At 35.5% G+C, this 17246-nt stretch overlaps 1 protein-coding gene and 1 long non-coding RNA gene across 2 annotated transcripts; both read right to left on the bottom strand.

The window, feature by feature from the left end:
• Positions 1 to 5075: 5075 nt before the first annotated feature.
• Positions 5076 to 13435, bottom strand: LOC105059968 (DNA-damage-repair/toleration protein 111-like). The gene is made up of 2 exons (XM_073244303.1): positions 11741 to 13435; positions 5076 to 6318 (listed from the first exon to the last, which is right to left on the bottom strand). The coding sequence occupies exons 1-2, from the start codon at positions 11864 to 11866 to the stop codon at positions 6022 to 6024; spliced, it is 423 nt and encodes a 140-aa protein (XP_073100404.1). The 5' UTR covers positions 11867 to 13435; the 3' UTR covers positions 5076 to 6021.
• Positions 5076 to 13682, bottom strand: LOC140850879 (uncharacterized). Its single transcript, XR_012134767.1, has 2 exons — positions 13435 to 13682; positions 5076 to 5517 (listed from the first exon to the last, which is right to left on the bottom strand). It is a non-coding gene; the product is annotated as an uncharacterized lncRNA (long non-coding RNA).
• Positions 13683 to 17246: the final 3564 nt, after the last annotated feature.

Here is a 17246-nt window from a genome sequence, read left to right as displayed (position 1 = left end):
AGCCAGCTTGCTTGCTCTTTTGAGCTGATATACACTGATGATATAATTTGCACATACAAAGTATATTGTCAACTAGAGCATCAAAGTGAAGGGTTAGTCAAATTCAACTCTCAAGATATAACAATTACATGCTCATGTAAATTATATGAATCTAGAGGAATTTTGTGCATGCGTTGCTTGAAGGTATTTAATCTCAACAATGTCCTTAGTTTACCATCATCTTATGTAATAAAAAGATGGACTAAATATGTAAAAGATGGGGTCTTGTCTTGCATTCAACAAAGAATAGTGGATCCTAATGAAAAAGAATCTTTAGCTTCATATTATGCATGAATATCACAATAGGGATTAGCAATTGCGATAAGAAGCTCTGTTTCTCGAGAAGTACTCGAATATGTAGAAAAAAGATTTCAAAAGTTGGCTAAAGAAGTTGAGGCAATGCTACAGAAAGTCAGCTTAGATTCTATAAACAATAATGTATCACAAGATTCTTCAATGCACTCAAATGTTACAAGTGATGTTGGAAGTTGTATCTTAATCAAGGCTCCACCTATCACAAAAGGTGGTAAAGGCAAGCGACTGAAAAGTGTGCTTGAAAAAAGAAAAAGTAAAGAGTTGAAGCCAGTTGTAAGGAAAGGTAGAAGATTTTAAGAAACTAATTTAATTATAATCAGTGTCCTTTCTTTTTCTAATTTATGATTTCTCTAATTTTAAATTTTATTATTATAAATAGATGCAAGTTCTCATCTTTTGAAATATGATGAGATGATGGAGACAAGGCAAGGCACAACCAGCTTATTTGAGATTGTAGCTCCATCTTAGGTTCATGTTAGAATATTAGCTAAACATTTAAACTTGAGTTATGATATTAATTATTTTTTTATATTAAAAAATTATGCCTGTCATAACTTATACAAAACAAACAGGAATATCTTTCTTCAAGAAATACTGTGAGAGACTATGCTGAGCCTAGTGCCAGATACAAGATTACACTACCAAATATTTCTACTGCACAAGGATAATTTACAAATCTTCTGAGTTGGACTTCTCAACCTATGATCCTACAAGATGCTCAAGTCATAACTTCTATCCATGAAATTTTATATCAGTTGAAACTTTTAGAATAGTAAATATTTTTAAATCAAGTTTTTGAACTAAAAAATTTTTCTAACGATCACTTTCAGGGTAGTGAGTGTTTATCTCAAGTGCACCAAATAAGTAAAAAGATTGAATTCAATGGAGTCTAAGGTATTTTCAAATAGCAAAAAGCTTATATGTTTAATCAAATATATAATTGATTTTTGTCTCTCTTACTCATGGCACAGGTGTAGTAGAAGATCTTGCCTAGTCTTAACTCCATACTTTGAAGCACAAAAGAGGAAGGAACATATATTCTTGAAAATATTTTGTAAAGAAAATCATAGAGAATTATTTTGTAAAAGCACAAAGATAGGATAGAATAGAAAAGTTTTGGTTAAGTACTTTATTGTTAGTCAAAATTGTCAAGTATTGCAAGTTATTAACATTTAGACTTGTTTGTTTTAAAGATCATATACCACTTTTCTTTTTGCCTATGATAATTATTTAGCAAGACTTGCTCTGCTTGAAGGAGTCTTATTGGATATTGATGCAATTCTTTGTGATTCAAGTCCTTTTCTTTACTATGCTTACAGAAATTGCTGCAATAAGTCTAGTTTCCATCTCTCTTTTTAATTCAGACGAGCAGATAATTGGAGATTTATACCCAACATTTAAAGTTTCTACAAATCAATTATATACTATATATTTATATTAAAAAACTCAAGGAGAAAAAATAGAAAGACTTATATTGACAGCAGAGAAGCAGAATCTCCAACAACTTGAGCAAGTGGGATGATCATCGATGGCAAAAACATGCATGCCCACAGAGAACTCATCTGTGGGTTCCTCCTCCTTCTCCATGCTTCTCATCCTCCCCTCTTCTTCCATCATTCTTTCACCCTAGAGAGAAGCAGAGGGCTAGAGCATCAAATCCTTGGCAAGAATCCCAGCAGCAAAATTCTCCAGGGACTACAAAAGCCACTTTATATAGCCTTCTTAAATCCTACAGCAGAGACTGGTCGAAGAGAAAAGACTGCATGGAAGCAATCAGGAGGTGATAAGGATAGGGGAGGGAGAAAGGCGTCAGCTTTGAAGAAAGTCGGAGGAGGAGAGGTGGGTTGGCAAGAAGTAAAGGATGGAAAGGGGAGCAGATGTCGGAAACAATCGATGAAGGATTTTTTCTTCATTTTTTTTCCTCTCTGCTTTTGCTTTATGATCCGCATAAATTCTGACATATTGCAGACGATGACGAGCCGACTATAATTTCTTCTTTGATCGATCTGACTATAGAAGTTTTATCCCAATTGCATCGAGATTGCACTATCCCATAATTTTTTGTCTTAAGCATCAACCTTTAATCATCGGCTTGAGTTTTTTAGGACTAATTTTATTCATCGTTACATCCTTGATATTAATTTAGTTAGATTTACTAATAATTCTTCATCTTTGAATCTGTTAAAAGGAATGTCTTGACATCTAGTTTTGCTTGAACATAAGGGTTAAGCGTAGTGCTTGAGTGTGAAGGAGGTCTTACATTATTGTGTACTAAAAATCTTGAAAATCTACATAAATCATTTAGTTTTGTTCACCAAACTTGTTACTAAAACTGTATATGATCAGTATGACCTAAGAAACTTTAATTGTTCCATTTTTGTCTGATATTCCTTTAGATATTTTAGTTTTACTTTGTTTTGCTTTTAGCTACTTTATGCCTTTGCCAATATGTCTATATCTACCTCTATCTACTATATAGAAAAGCAAAAATAATATGTCCATAAGTATTTGTTACCAATGTTAACTATTTCATTATCGGGCTCTATATCGGTGCCCACCTATTAGTATATCGATATAGGATCGATTTGGTGTATCGAGTATCAGTATGCTTCTCATACTACAAACTTACTTATAACTATTAGATTGTTAAATTTTATATCATCATTTGCAATAAATTTGGTCTAGCCATTCTTCTATATATATAAAAGTAAGGTTTGCTGTCTTGATATTGGACCCTGTACCAATACTATCCTCTTATAATATTGATATATGATGTGGTACGAAATAGTAAGACGTATTGAGTATCGATCTCATACTGATTCGGTACTAATATAATGTGATATATCAAATATGATATGGTACAAATCTTTTCAGTAAATCTATTGTAAAAGAGAATGACAAATAAAAGTTCAATATTTGCAGGCCACATGCTGTTGAGGAATGAAAATCAAGAAGTATTTCTATGCTTGGATAAGTTCAAGAATGCTAAATTAATTAAAGCAAGGCTGCTACTTGTCGAGCCCATATCCGGATAGGAATGAGGGATAGCCAAGTTGGCTTGCTGATACCATAAGATGGCACGCTAATACCATATGATGTAAATACCTCCTTGGAGATCATAAAACACAGAGAAGGGTATCATTGGAAAAGAAAAATTGGCAACATCTTTTTTTTATTAGTTGAACCGGATCTACCATGTCATTTTTGGACTATTTCAACCAATGAGCAACATGTTTATAATAAAAAAAAATCACTGATGGAATAAATCAAATGAGATTATACCTTTCCCTAGTGGCAAAAGAGAGAGGACCTACCTTTTCTCCTCTCTCGTCTCCTTTGGAGAACATCCCCTCGTGCCCCATTGGTGTCTACTCAAGTTCTTGCTGTAGCCACCATCTGCATTAGAGATACCGTCGTTGATAAAATTTTTCTTGATCTACATCGACAATGAGCTTACATTGACTCATTCTCTAATCTGGCTAGATCATATTCATAGTATAGACCTAAAAGAGGACGATAATAATGATCAGTAGGGATTGCCGATGCTGATAGGGCCCTTGATGGATTAGCGAATCTCTTCGATATTGTAGAGAAAGCGCTTTGTGTTAAAACAATCCCTATCGTTGAAGAGTATATGGTCTTTAGTTGTCAGAGAGGCCAAGTCCCATCACATAATCTCCCACTCCACTGCTTGCAACTCCCCCTCCGCCATCGATGTTGCAATCAGACCTCTGGAATCATCTATCATCATTTTCTTAATGGCAATGATCAAACATAGAGGGAGGGAGAGAGAAAGGGGATGGTAGATAGATCTTATACCTTTCATGGAGCGACAAGTCTTGTTGGTGGTATGAAGGATGCGCTCGATATTGGAGCAGTCCTTTTCATTGAAGGGCATCCAATCTTCAGTGGTTGTCAAAAAGCATGATCTCCTCCTCCACTGCCTCCAACTCCCCCTCCACCACTGGCAATACGATCGGGCCTTCGGAATTGTCCACCATCATTTTCTCAATGGTAGTGATTGAAGTAGAGAATGATGGAGAAAAAGGGGACTGCAAATGAATCCTATAATTACCATGTATTCCTTCCATTGGTGATTTTTTTTTCCCTCTCATCGCTATCTATAGATGTCTTGCTTACTATTGTACTATTCTAAAAATGACGTGGTGGATTTGATTCAAGCTATAATGTTTCCTAAAAAGAGCATATGCTTGTGTTCTCTAGTTGCATATGGGCCATAGGATTGATCCACTCTTGTACCATACATAACGGTGTGTTTTATTAAAATTGGCTTATCAAAAAAAAAAAAATTTTTTTTTTTGGCCTAGATGAATATCCAAGATCTCTCACCCTTATAGTGGATACCATTATACCATATTAGTTTGTCAACCAATTCATAGTGAATCCAACTTGGTCCCCAAAATAAAGGAGGCACATGCAAAGTTTTGATGTCATGTGTTTGTAATTCTTTAATATTACACAAAGTTTGACCCTGGTATAAAGGACAATCTATAGATGTGATTCCACTTGAGAAGAGCTTGTTTCAACAGTTTCCAGCTTCTGATAACCGAGGCAAGATAATATTGGATGTCGATCTTGAGACCTAGGGCTAGATAATATTAGCTCATTGACTCAGTGATTTAAACAATATTTTCACCTCCGACAACATTACCGGGGCTTCACTTTTTCAACAATCTCCAATTAAAAAGAGAACATCAAAATGACAAACATTCTAATATTTCATAGGCATTCATATATATCAAGAATTTTTTTTCAAGTACATTTTTCTATTATAAAAAAAAACTCTTCTATTTCGGTGCCACCCCATCACCCATTATTCAACATCATTTATTTATTTATTTCTGACGCTAGCTGAGTCCTGCTTTACTTCTCTCTGTGTCCCACAGTGTGAAAAAATCTCAAAAGCCACGAATAATAAGCTCCTGTCCTCCAAACTCCCACAAATAACATATTCCTTATTCTCTCCAATCCTTGTATCGGGGCTTACATATATACCATTTGCAGAAAGCTAGTCCATGATAACAAATGGATAGGTCAAACTGGAGATGCTGCACCAGACCGTCAGCCAAAATCAACTCTACAACTTTCTCCAGCAGATAAAAGTCAAGCTTCTGCAAAATCCAAATCACACAAGCATGCACACTTGCACAGAAGAGAGAGAATGATGTCAAAAAGTTTATACAATTAGGATCACAAAAAGAAGAACTTGAGAAGATAAACCACTTCTTCGCTCAAATAAGACATCAGCAGCTTTAAGAACACAAGCAAATGATGCCCAACTTTTATGCTTACTAGTTTGACAGATACCGTAAGATAATCAGCTGTCTTGTTAATGCATCAGATACAAAATCAGCATAATCATTATGTACTTGCGTAAGTTCATGAGACTTGATTGGAGCCACATAAGCACTCTAATGATTAGTTACACTATAGAATTAAGATTTTGATCTGCAACAGTAGTGATCAATATGAACTGTTGATGAGCATTGGTGCAAGTCTTGTCACAAAGATCTTGCCCCACATCTGTACTGCTTTGAACAAAATCCAATAATTGATTATGATGGTATCCTCACTCCTTGTATTAGTGATTAATTATCATGGTATCCTTACTCCTTATATTAGTCAAGGTTCATCACCCAATCCATTTCAAGGATAACCAGGAATTTCTCCAGGAACAGGAGCCAGTTCATTCTTCCCAAACCTCTCCTCATCATAGAAAGAAGCATGCACCACCCTACCACCAAAGAATCGGCCTTCTAGATTATTTAATGCCTTGGTTGTTTCATCCGACCTCTTAAACTGCACAAAGATCCTGACAGCTTCATCTACTGGGAAGTTTGTCTCAGTAATCTCAAATATCAGGACACGTGTCACAGTACCATATTTGGCACATTCTGAAGCAACCTCATCTTCAAGCTCATCATCCACCTCTCCTGGCCCAACCTGGAACATGGTAGCCAAAAGGACAAAAAAAATTATAGCACCCCTGTAATCTGTACTCTCTTTTTTTATTATTTACTATTGGCTTTTTTGCAATGCATCAATCTCAAGATTACGGTAGGTTGTTGATAACTTTCACTGACAGACATTAGATCAGATAATAACAATAAAAATTAATTCCTTCTTGGGTTTCTATTTTTTTCAATCTAATACCTTAATCTCACAGAATAGTAACTTTCATCACTAGAGAATTTGTCATGAGGTCAAAATTTTCTTTACAGTTCTAATGAATGCTTTATGTGTTAGATGTATGCACAATGGTCAGTATTTTCACAAAAATAACAGCTTTACACATCACGCCAAGTAGCTCTACTCTTTAGTTTTAATGTATTTATGTATGCCAATCCTCAAACCAGGCAGCACATGGGTTTGAAGATGGAGGTTGCGAGCAGATGTAGCTAGCACTTACAGAAAATTACAGAAAATATTACTTATTCAAAAATATTTTACCATGAAGTTGCAAGTCCTACGAGCATAATAAATTCATATTTATAGGTCTTTCACCCATACAGGTCACTGTAATTCAGTATCCTTCCAGAAGTTCTTGTGAAACAGTGAAAAGTGGAGAACATATTTTTATATATTTCTGAATCATTGGCTGCATTCACATAAAAATGAAAAAAATGATATGACCTGATATAGCTTATGCATTGTTTGTGTATTACCCATCTATTAGTTGAATGCTTGGGAATGAAAACAAGTATAGCAATGGATATTTCGATATTTACAAATCTATGTGATATCCGGTGCCTTTGAAACTGGACTAGGATCAAATAATCAGATCAGGTGTTTTGACTTTTATCAAACCCTTGTATAAACGAAAAATTTATGCTTCCTACATTTTTCAGACAATGCAAAAGCCTGCAAGCACTTTAATCGCTGCATATGCAATTAAGGGGGATTAGACTTCAACCCAGTGCATTGATTGGTATATGAAATAAAAAAGTAATAACTAATTTCTTTCATAATGCATGATTTGCTAGTTTCATACATTGAGCACCTATTTAATAGCTGAAAATTCGGAAAGAACATATTGTAACTTGGGAAAAAAGAGTCAAGATTTAAGTTAATTAACATCCCGACGAAAGAAATTTATAAAAAAATAAATGGTCAAAAGTAGATGTCCCCAGCATGATCGAGTCAATGATCATTTAGCAATGGGTTTGGTGGCCCAGGGTGAATGCAAATGATAAGAATTGAGACTCTCATCTCTCTAGAAATGCTAGCTAATTTGGATCACAACATTCTTAATTGAGGATAAGACAATAAGTGGCAGTGAACGTTACTTGTTTGTTACATTCAACTACAATTATATATTTAACCTATTATTACTTTCGACATCACAATGTTGTTAAGAGTAGCAGCCTAGGCACCTACACAGCCACCTAAGCACTTACGTTGGCAGGGCTTCCTAGACCAAGCTCGCATAAACACTACTTTTCTATTTTCTTTCCTTATTTGAGCCTCATATGGGACATGCAGGAGGGTGCAATGGCTACCACCTATCTAATTGACAGATGATCATCCAAAAAGAAATTTAGACACACTTATGTTAGGAGCAAATATAGAAATTAGATAAATATATCTGATTTGGGAATTAGAAAATTTTATATCCTGTGTGGACTCTAAAATAGAATTTTGTGTAGTCTAGAATTAAAATTTTATGTGGACTTAGTATTTTATTTTATCTAGACTCTTATTAGGATTTTGGGTTGTCTATATAAACTAATTACTATGTTAACTAAGAATACAAGTTGCATTATTGAGACTTAAGAATACGGAATATTGGGTTGCCCTCTCCCTCTACCTTCTTCTTCTCCTCTTCCCTCCTCTTCTTCTCTCTCCTATTGTATGCCAATTGGTATCAGAGTATCCTATTCTCTCTGTCTCCTGATATCGTCTTGCATCAATTGGTCCTCAATCCACCACCATAGTCATGACATCTCCGTTCCACCATCATTGCAGCCCTAGCAACCCAACGCACCACCCTCCACAAATCATAGATCTACCATTCCACACTCTAGCACCACCTCGAGATTTGAGCTCCACTGCATTAGCACCAAAAAAAAAGGGAAAAAAAGCCTATTGCCCTATTTTTTTACCAATCCCTTGTTTTTCCTCAATCTCCATCTCCATTCTTGCCATCAACGACCCATCACCCCGTCATCGGAGCCCTCCCACTCCTAACCATGGCACCATCCTCTGCAAACTCGCCATCCTGCTTGACAAGAACATTCGCAAGGAGGCAACCCGCCATGAGCTAAACGAGATCCTATACCGAAGTCACTCCCCATTGCGATCAATGGCTGAATCTACACCTCTAGTTCCTTCACTACCCTCTGCTCCTATAGCGACGGCTTCTCTCTTGCTGCCGCAATCTTGAGTTCCAACTACCACTCCGCTATCGTCACCAATAGTAGAAGCCCACAACCACATGATCCTCATCTTCAATCTCTCATCATCTGACCTCCCCACCATGACACAATCCCGTCTATGGCCTTCCTCCACTGCCTAGATCGAGGCCCTCCTCCACCGCTTAGGTCGAGGCCCTACCCACTTCCATGGCATCTCCATCTTCGAGTACGTCAACCTTTGGCTGCCTTCTCTTCGAGCCTCAAGAGCCAAGCCACCATCAATCTCCCAGCTCTCTCTGCTAATTTCACCTCTCATCGTCGAACTCCTCATCTTCTCTTTGTCGAGCTCTACACCATGAAAGAAGTCTCTGTCGTCTTATTTGCGATCAATCAGGAGTATTAGAGCATCAAAAAGGGTGTGGATCTGGGTTCAAATCATGATCCAACCCTTTTGACCTTGATCCGACCCACCATCAGATTCAAAATCTAGATCCGAATCCAATGCATTTAGCTTTAATCTAATTCACATCATCATCTAGTCAGTAGCATCGCATCAATGCCCAATCATCGACACATCATTGCATCTTGCTAGGTTAGCATTGCCGCATCACCCACCGATGCCAACAGCCGCATCTAAACCACATCAGCACTCTTACCACATCAACCCCATGTTAGCTGCCATGTCAGCATCCAAAGCCTCTTTCTACATAATTTCAATTCATCGATTCCATATTGGTGTCTGTTTTTGCTAGATCTGCCTCTACGGTGAGTTTTTTTTCACTGGAAGGTGAAGTAGTAGTTTAAAGTGCTCTTTGTGAGGTGAAGACCTTTCTCATTGAGAGCTTGATTAATATTTATTTAATTGCATAATTAATAAATTATTTAGTTTCAAGTTTAGTTTGATCCCTTTTCCTTCGACTACCCAAAAAAATCCTATATACTTGCTCCTAACCATGGATGGAGAGAGAGAAAAAGAGAGAGGGATGGAGGGAGAGAAATAAAAGGAGGAAGAAGCCGACGGTGGCCGGCGGAGGGCCACAAAGGCCCTCGAAAGGCCAAAATCCCACCAGTCTTCCACTGCCCTACCAGGGAATCATGGGAGAACCGGTACGAAAGAGCATCTTTAGGTTGATTTTTTCCCAGGGGTGATCTCCTCCTTCCGCTTCTCTTCTTCCCTCCCTCCCTCTCTCTTTCTCACTCTCTCTCTCTCCATGGTTCAGTCATCGAGGACCTCAGTGGGGCACCGCCATCCACCGTCAGCTTTTTTCTCTCCTTTCCTCTCCCTCTTTCTCTTCCTCTCCTTCCTTCTCCCTCCCTTAATTTTTGCCGGTGTTCCAAATTGAACCCCTGAACTACACTGATAGACTATCAATATGGTTCAACGTGCCTCGAACCATCAGGTTCGGCACGCCTTGAACCATCAGTTTCGGGATAGTTCAACGAACCTTACTACAATACATGTTAAATTTATTCCATTATGACTTTCCCTAAGGGTAGAAATTACATGAAATACTGCCATATTGTAAATGCATTGCTCATCTTGTATTGCACTTAGACTAAGAAGCTGGCGTACCTTTTTTTCGCAAATGGCTTCACATATATATTGATTATTGTCAATAATCTAGTTCCAATTATGAGAAATATATTTATTTGATCCCGATTATTGATGGAGTAAAAAATAAAACAATCTCCTCCCCAAAGCTTGTGTTTGATTTTCTTTTGACAAAGATATTGTGCTGCATTTGTTATTGACTAACACTAGAGTGTGAATCATGGTTCTTGCAAATCATTTATATTCACCTGTAATAAAAAAAATAAATATCATGTAGTATAGTGCCACTGGCTTAGTTTCACAGCCAACAATCACCAAAAATAAGATTATGCCTTCAACCATTCAATTGGAGTTGAGCATCAAAGTATGACAGAGTCTATCTTCCATAAGTATGATTATAACACTGGAACCTATGCCTCACAGGCTGATTCTGATAATGATTTTAGAATGATATTATTGGATTAATGATTGGATATTCTTTCATAGAGCCTACAACTTATATTTGGACCTTGGTTCTAAAATCTGTGATTTTCATCAACTACTAATAATGAATTAGCCAATGTCAATAACAAAAGAAGGTCCTAGTTATCATGGACAATGTGGCTCAAGCTGGGAGCAAATAATATCTTAAAATGTGATTCTTTTTTAGTTCTCGAGGAAATTGCATGATAAGGAAAACCACATAATTTTTCATCTTTGATTCTACTTGTTACTTGCTAATATAGCTTCCAATGTTCTTTTCTTTGAAAGGCATGTGCAAGATTTTCTCTTTTTTCCCATTGAAACTGGATATAGAAGTGCTGTTATTGTTGGCTACTTGGCTTAGATTAGGAGAGTAAATTGTCTTCTTCAAACTGTATATTTTGACCCATAAATAGATAATAGATTCAAGCAATTAAAATAGCTGCCAACAACAAGCTCAAGCGCAATGAGCAATAATAGTATTTACCCAGTTAAATGCACTAATTTTAATCCTTCATAGAAGTTAACAAAAATTTGCTTAAACTGAGAGATCTTGCAATAAACATATGTGAAGAAACAGAGTAGGGTTAAAATATCAACATGGTGAGATGGCAAGACAATAGATTACATATAAGCTCTGATAGTGGTAATGGATGATTGTCAAAATCTGCTCCTAATAAGGACAGAATTTTTCAGGTTATCGATTCAAAGTTTGTTATTGTATACAGCATAGTAACTTGCCTATTGTCCCTAGTGTTCATTACACAATCACATTAAGAATATAGAAGTTTCAAAACAAATGTAAGTTAATTTCATCTCCGACTGGAAAGGAACCTATTAAAAAGAAATCAAACAAAAGATTAACCACAGAAAAGAATATATTGTAAATAAAGACCAATATGATCTTAAAATAATTGGCCACACATACTGCAAATATGAGATCTGATGAAATGATTCAAAATATATTCATATTAAAGGAAGGAAAAAGCTCAAGTACCATGTTCCGGAGTAGTAAAACTCGAGTTGGAGAGATATTGAAGTTCACACTCTTTAGCTTCTTATCAGCTTTAGTCTCACTAGCATTCACAATTACCCCAGCTCGTCTATCAGTCTTCTTGACCATCAAAGAAGTAGTAATTCCCTACTCTTGTTTTCCAAGTCCCTGGCCTTCTTTCCAACCCATCTTTGCCATCATCCTTTGGGCAGCAGTCATCTGCCCACCAGTACCAACACCCAACCCAGCTGAACCTGACTTCCTAATGCTGAATCCCTCTCCATTTAGTGGTGGAGAAGGTGACCTCAGGCCAACACCACCCATCCCACTCATGGCAGCACGCCTTTTCTATGCTTCTTCATCAGAAATATTTAATGATGAAGCCCTGGACTGATAAGCTCTCTCGTCTCTCTCTGCAGCCTCCCGTTCTCTTTGTTCTCTCTCTCTTTCTCTCTCCTCTTCTTCTTGGCGCCTCCTGTCAAGCTCCCTCTTCATCTCCACTTTCATAGCCCACCTCTTCTTCTCCCTCCTATACTCCTCATAATCATTTGGCCTGGCAGGATCATACTCCTCAATCACAGTGGATGTGACCCCTACAAGAGTTGGTTGAAATGATGGGCTTTTACCATTATCTGACGATGCTGGTGGAGGGATTGAAGAACTCGGGGTTTTTATCTGGGGCGTGATTGAGCTTTTAGCCTTGTTTTGGGACTGCTGGCTCTTCAAAATAGTTTGAGGTGGAGCAAACATAGATGATGACTTTCGCAGCGCAGGTGGTGCCATTTTGGTACCACTCGACCACATAGTCGAACTGCTGCTCTTCTCTTCATCAGCTGAAGGTGTTGAAGAAGGGGGAGGGAGATCCCCATAGAGACCACCCAATATTTTTTTGCTTTTTTTCTCTTCAGGAATTACTTTCGGTTAAGTTTCAAGATTACAATTAGAACTCGAGTATCTTTTCTGATTATATGCATAAAGAAGCAAGTAAATAGCAAAATCACACATTATCTATATTTAAGTCTAAAAGATAAAAGGAATGCCTCTTCAAAACTTCGTTCCTTACAATAAAATTTAATATTGACAATAAAAGTGGAATCAAGTTTCCATATGATCAATAGAAAAATGGTTTTCTTGAGCTAGGGTCTGCAAGGACTTCTGAGATGAACCCATATCAGGGACAGAAGCAAGTGGGTTCTTACTAAGAGATATCACTAGATTCACAGAGGCAAAGCATTTGTAGCAAAATAACGCTACTTCCTCACATAATTGAAAGATGGATTTGTATGTCATATTTTCATAATAATAAAAACTCAATAAAAAGAAATGAAGTAAAAATTGATGAGTGGAACAATATATAGAACAATTTGATTGCGGCTTTGTACGGTTCAGATGCAGTTCAGCACCCAAAGGAAAAAAAAATCCCAAAAACCCAAAAAAAAAAATCAGGCTATCCAAGTAAAATAGTTTTCCAATTAGGATTTAAATAAAAACCTCGAACCTTGAAAAGAAGTGAAAAACCACAAAAAAAAGAACATCAAAAGTCTTGAAACTGATTAGCCAATTATTTTCCTGTTACAGGGCATACATCCGAATCAGAAAAATGCGAAAGATGCAACAATCTCGAAAAAAAGAAATTCTTTTGAAGGGTAGAGAACATAAGAGAGGAGATTCGTAGAAAATTTGGAGAAACAACCTACCAAATCTCACGATAGAGGTGTTGAAACAGGGAAGAAATCTCTCCGCGTTATCTGAAATTCCTCCTGGAGGTTCGCAGCGTGGAGCTTTGAGGGGAACCTGCAGCGTCGGGCTTTCGCTCGAGAGTTTCATCGTAGAAGGGGATTTTTTTTAATAAAAATTGTATGCGTCGGGCGACAGCGAGCCGGTTCGGATCGGGCTCGTGTCGCATCGGATCCAAGCTTCCGATGCTCTCGACCTACTTTGCTCCCTGAGGCATTTGACAGGGGTGATGACGGAATCATCATATTTAATTCTATCATACATAATAATTTTATATGATAAAAATTTTAAATCATATTCATTTTTCAAATTACTATTCAATCTAATAGTAAATTATCTATTTTTAAAATTAAAAATATAAGATCATCCTCGGACAATAATATTGGACTAAAATTTGAGAACAAAATATTCAAATAAAAATAATTGATATATCAATATACTATTAATATATTATATCAATATTATATATCTGATATTATTATTATATTATGATATATTATTAATTATATTATTATTCAATGATAATTTTAAAATATTATAAAAATATCTCATTTTAATTTATATTTATATAATAAATTATTTAATATATTAGTTCATATATCTTATTTTTCTAATCAAAATAAACATGAGTATTAATAAATAATATATTATAAATATAAATATTAATAAATAAAAATATTAGTATTAATAATAAAAATATTAGTGTTAATAAATAATATTGAGGACAAAAATATTCAAATAGAAATAATTGATATATCAATATACTATTGATATATTATATCAATATTATATATCTAATATTATTATTATATTATGATATATTATTAATCATATTATTATTCAATGATAATTTTACAATATTATAAAAATATCTCATTTTAATTTATATTTATATAATAAGTTATTTAATATATTACTTTTATATGTCTTATTTTTATAATCAAAATAAATATGGGTATTAATAAATAATATATTATAAGTATAAATAAAAATATTAGTATTAATAATAAAAATATTAGTGTTAATAAATAATATATTATAAGTATAAATAATATTAGTAGACTTTATTAGTGGGTCAATACTGAGGATATTTGAGTATACAATGCCTTGGATTTCTATAGATATAGCAAGATAATGGAGTACATGTGTCATGCGACATGTTTCATAAAAACTAGTCTCACTTGCAATCACAATATGGTGGTTGGATAGCTTGTCATGTCATTGTAATGCTAGAATAGATAATTAGTGCCCTTAGAGGAGGAAGGGTGGGACATATTAGGGCACCAACATAGGTGGATCCCCTTTTTGCCATTTGATCTTGTCCTATCATATAGATGCATGTTATTATAATTTAAAGGCAACGATTTTTACCTTTTTATTGACAGGGATATCTCTAGCATCAAAAAACTCTTTGATAGTGGTGATGCAGATGAGAAAGTTTATATGTTTGAGCCTCCCATGATTTTTTCACTCAAGAAGCTTGCTTTGATATTGATTAGTCTTTCATGAATTTATGAAACTCTTTTGTCAAGCAAAGAAAACCCTTAATTTAAAGCACAATATTGGAAAGGATTGATAAGGTGCTCAAATGATGCATTTGATGGTATATTATCCTCCTAATCTAAGATGATGATCATGGCTAACTGCATAATTACTTCCACACGTAGTTGTAATATTTGTCCTTACAACTGTTGGATCAATCTCTAGCATTGGGATGTTGCGAGCGCTTTTGCGAACCATGGCTTCAATGTCAATGTGGAATATAATAGGCAAACCATACTTGTTCTAATATCAAAATAATATACATGGTGGTCTTTCTCCTTAACCAAGAAGATTTATGCAATAATATAGAAATAAGATAGGAGGAAGAAGTGAAAAAATCTTCTAAGACTCATTTGGTTTGCGGGAAGAACTTTTTCGTCAGAATATTATTGTTTGGAAGCTGATGCTTGGTATATGATGTAAGTGATTTTTTATATGTTTGGTTAATCATAAAAAAATGATATTTGGTGGCTTATATTTGGTTGGCAGCTATTTTTCTGGAAAGATTATGTAAAATACCTCTCATACTATTCATAAAGAAAAATACCTCGTCCCATTATATCTAAAGTAGGGTATTTTTGAAAAAAAAACTCAAATTCCAATTGGTGGGAAAGTAACTTTCTCATATTACATGTAGATTTTTCTGTTCCATGAAATATGAGAATATTCTTTCATGGGAAAGCTACTTTCCCATCTCTTTTCTTTTTTTTTTTTTGAAACTTCAATTAAATATGAGGTATTTCTCCTTTTCTTTTTTTTATTTTTTTGCCTATGCGTTCTCTCCTCTTTCTGTGAGACAAATGAGTCATCAACAAATAATAAAGAATAAAACTAAAAATTTTAATCAATTCAATATGCCTTTTATAGTGGCTAGACACTCCTATTCGTAGTCGATCCCTGAACCTTCCTATAAATGTGTCTACATCTGTTCCGTAAATAAAAAATAAAATGAAAATATTTCCTATAACATGCATCTTCACGAGATCTATGATTTATCTCGGCATCGATTGAGTGGATAAAATCTTTATCTCGTCTTGATGCTGCTTAATTAGATAAGATCTCTAGGATTATTTCCTGATACATAGCATCCTTCTAGAATTGACTTAGGCTTGAACTTCTTCGTTCCTTTGATCAGCTTTTGATATATATTGGGCAAAGATACATGTCAACTAAGTCCATAACATATGTTTCAGCTCCTAGTTATTCTTAGGTGGTTTAATTCCATGATTTTTCTTGGTCTTTAGATTTCATTTTTTTTAAATTTATACTTCCTCATTTGTAAGTTTTATTTATTTTGCTTAACAATTTAGATTATTATTTTGTTTAAAAGTTTAGATTATTACTTCATGGCTTTGTCTTGCTCGTTGGAGCTATCAAATGGGTGATCCGTCTCAAACTGTTGCTGCTCCTTGCTATTAGCATCCATTATCCACCCACATGGTGGTGCAATGGTGGGTACCTAGCATAGGTGGCGGAGTTGCAACTGATGTGGCAGGTGAGACGATGATAGGGGTGGCGGAGATCGGTCGACGTGATCATCATTGTTGAGTGGGTGAATGTGCAAATGGACTCCTTGACAGGGGGACAATGAGAAAGGAACCAAGCCACTAAGGATTTATTTGGAAAATCTAGTAGGATCGCGCTGGATTTCCCATAGAAATCAGGTCTATTTGCCTGCACAGTCTGTTTTCTCCAAAGGCTTATCCTAGTTTTAGCTTAAACCCCATCTATAGGCTTGTTGAACTGCAGGATGAAAACGAAGGATCTATAAAGTTCTTTGAGGCTTGAGAGAGATCAAATTGATATGCATCTTTATGTAATTCATGATCCTACAAAAATTCCAGCCTAATTATTTTCTCAAGAGGCCCTCAGACATAAAATCAAAGGATTTTCATCCTAAAACTCCATTCTAACGCCTCGACTAAGTACTAACGGATTACATATTCGGCGTTTAGCATAAGATTTTTCATGCAAATATTTATACGCCTTTTTCTAGCTTGCTTTGCAAATATCCACCAGGAGAGTTTCCTTGTTTTATCGGATGTCTCAGAAGAGACGACAAGAAGAGTTTCGAGCTGTAAATAGTGCGTAATAAGAGATGTGATTCGCAATAAAAGTTTTTAGATACATTGACTCGTACCTATCACCACTTCCGGCCAACCCATTAGAATCCAATAAAATAAAATAAACAAATAAAGATGAAACAAAAACCAATGGAAGCCAAGTATTT

This window comes from Elaeis guineensis, chromosome 10 (assembly GCF_000442705.2).
Source record: "Elaeis guineensis isolate ETL-2024a chromosome 10, EG11, whole genome shotgun sequence".
NCBI classification, from domain to species: Eukaryota; Viridiplantae; Streptophyta; class Magnoliopsida; order Arecales; family Arecaceae; genus Elaeis; species Elaeis guineensis.
Note: the sequence above shows the minus strand (reverse complement) of the source record. Positions and strands in the feature narration are given on the sequence as shown.

Coding starts and splice junctions, on each gene's coding strand:
- LOC105059968 (XM_073244303.1), bottom strand. CDS start 11,866: ATGGTCAAGAAGACTGATAGACGAGCTGGGGTAATTGTGAATGCTAGT. Junction 6,319..11,740: donor TTTTACTACTCCGGAACATG/GTACTTGAGCTT, acceptor ACCATGTTCCAG/GTTGGGCCAGGAGAGGTGGA.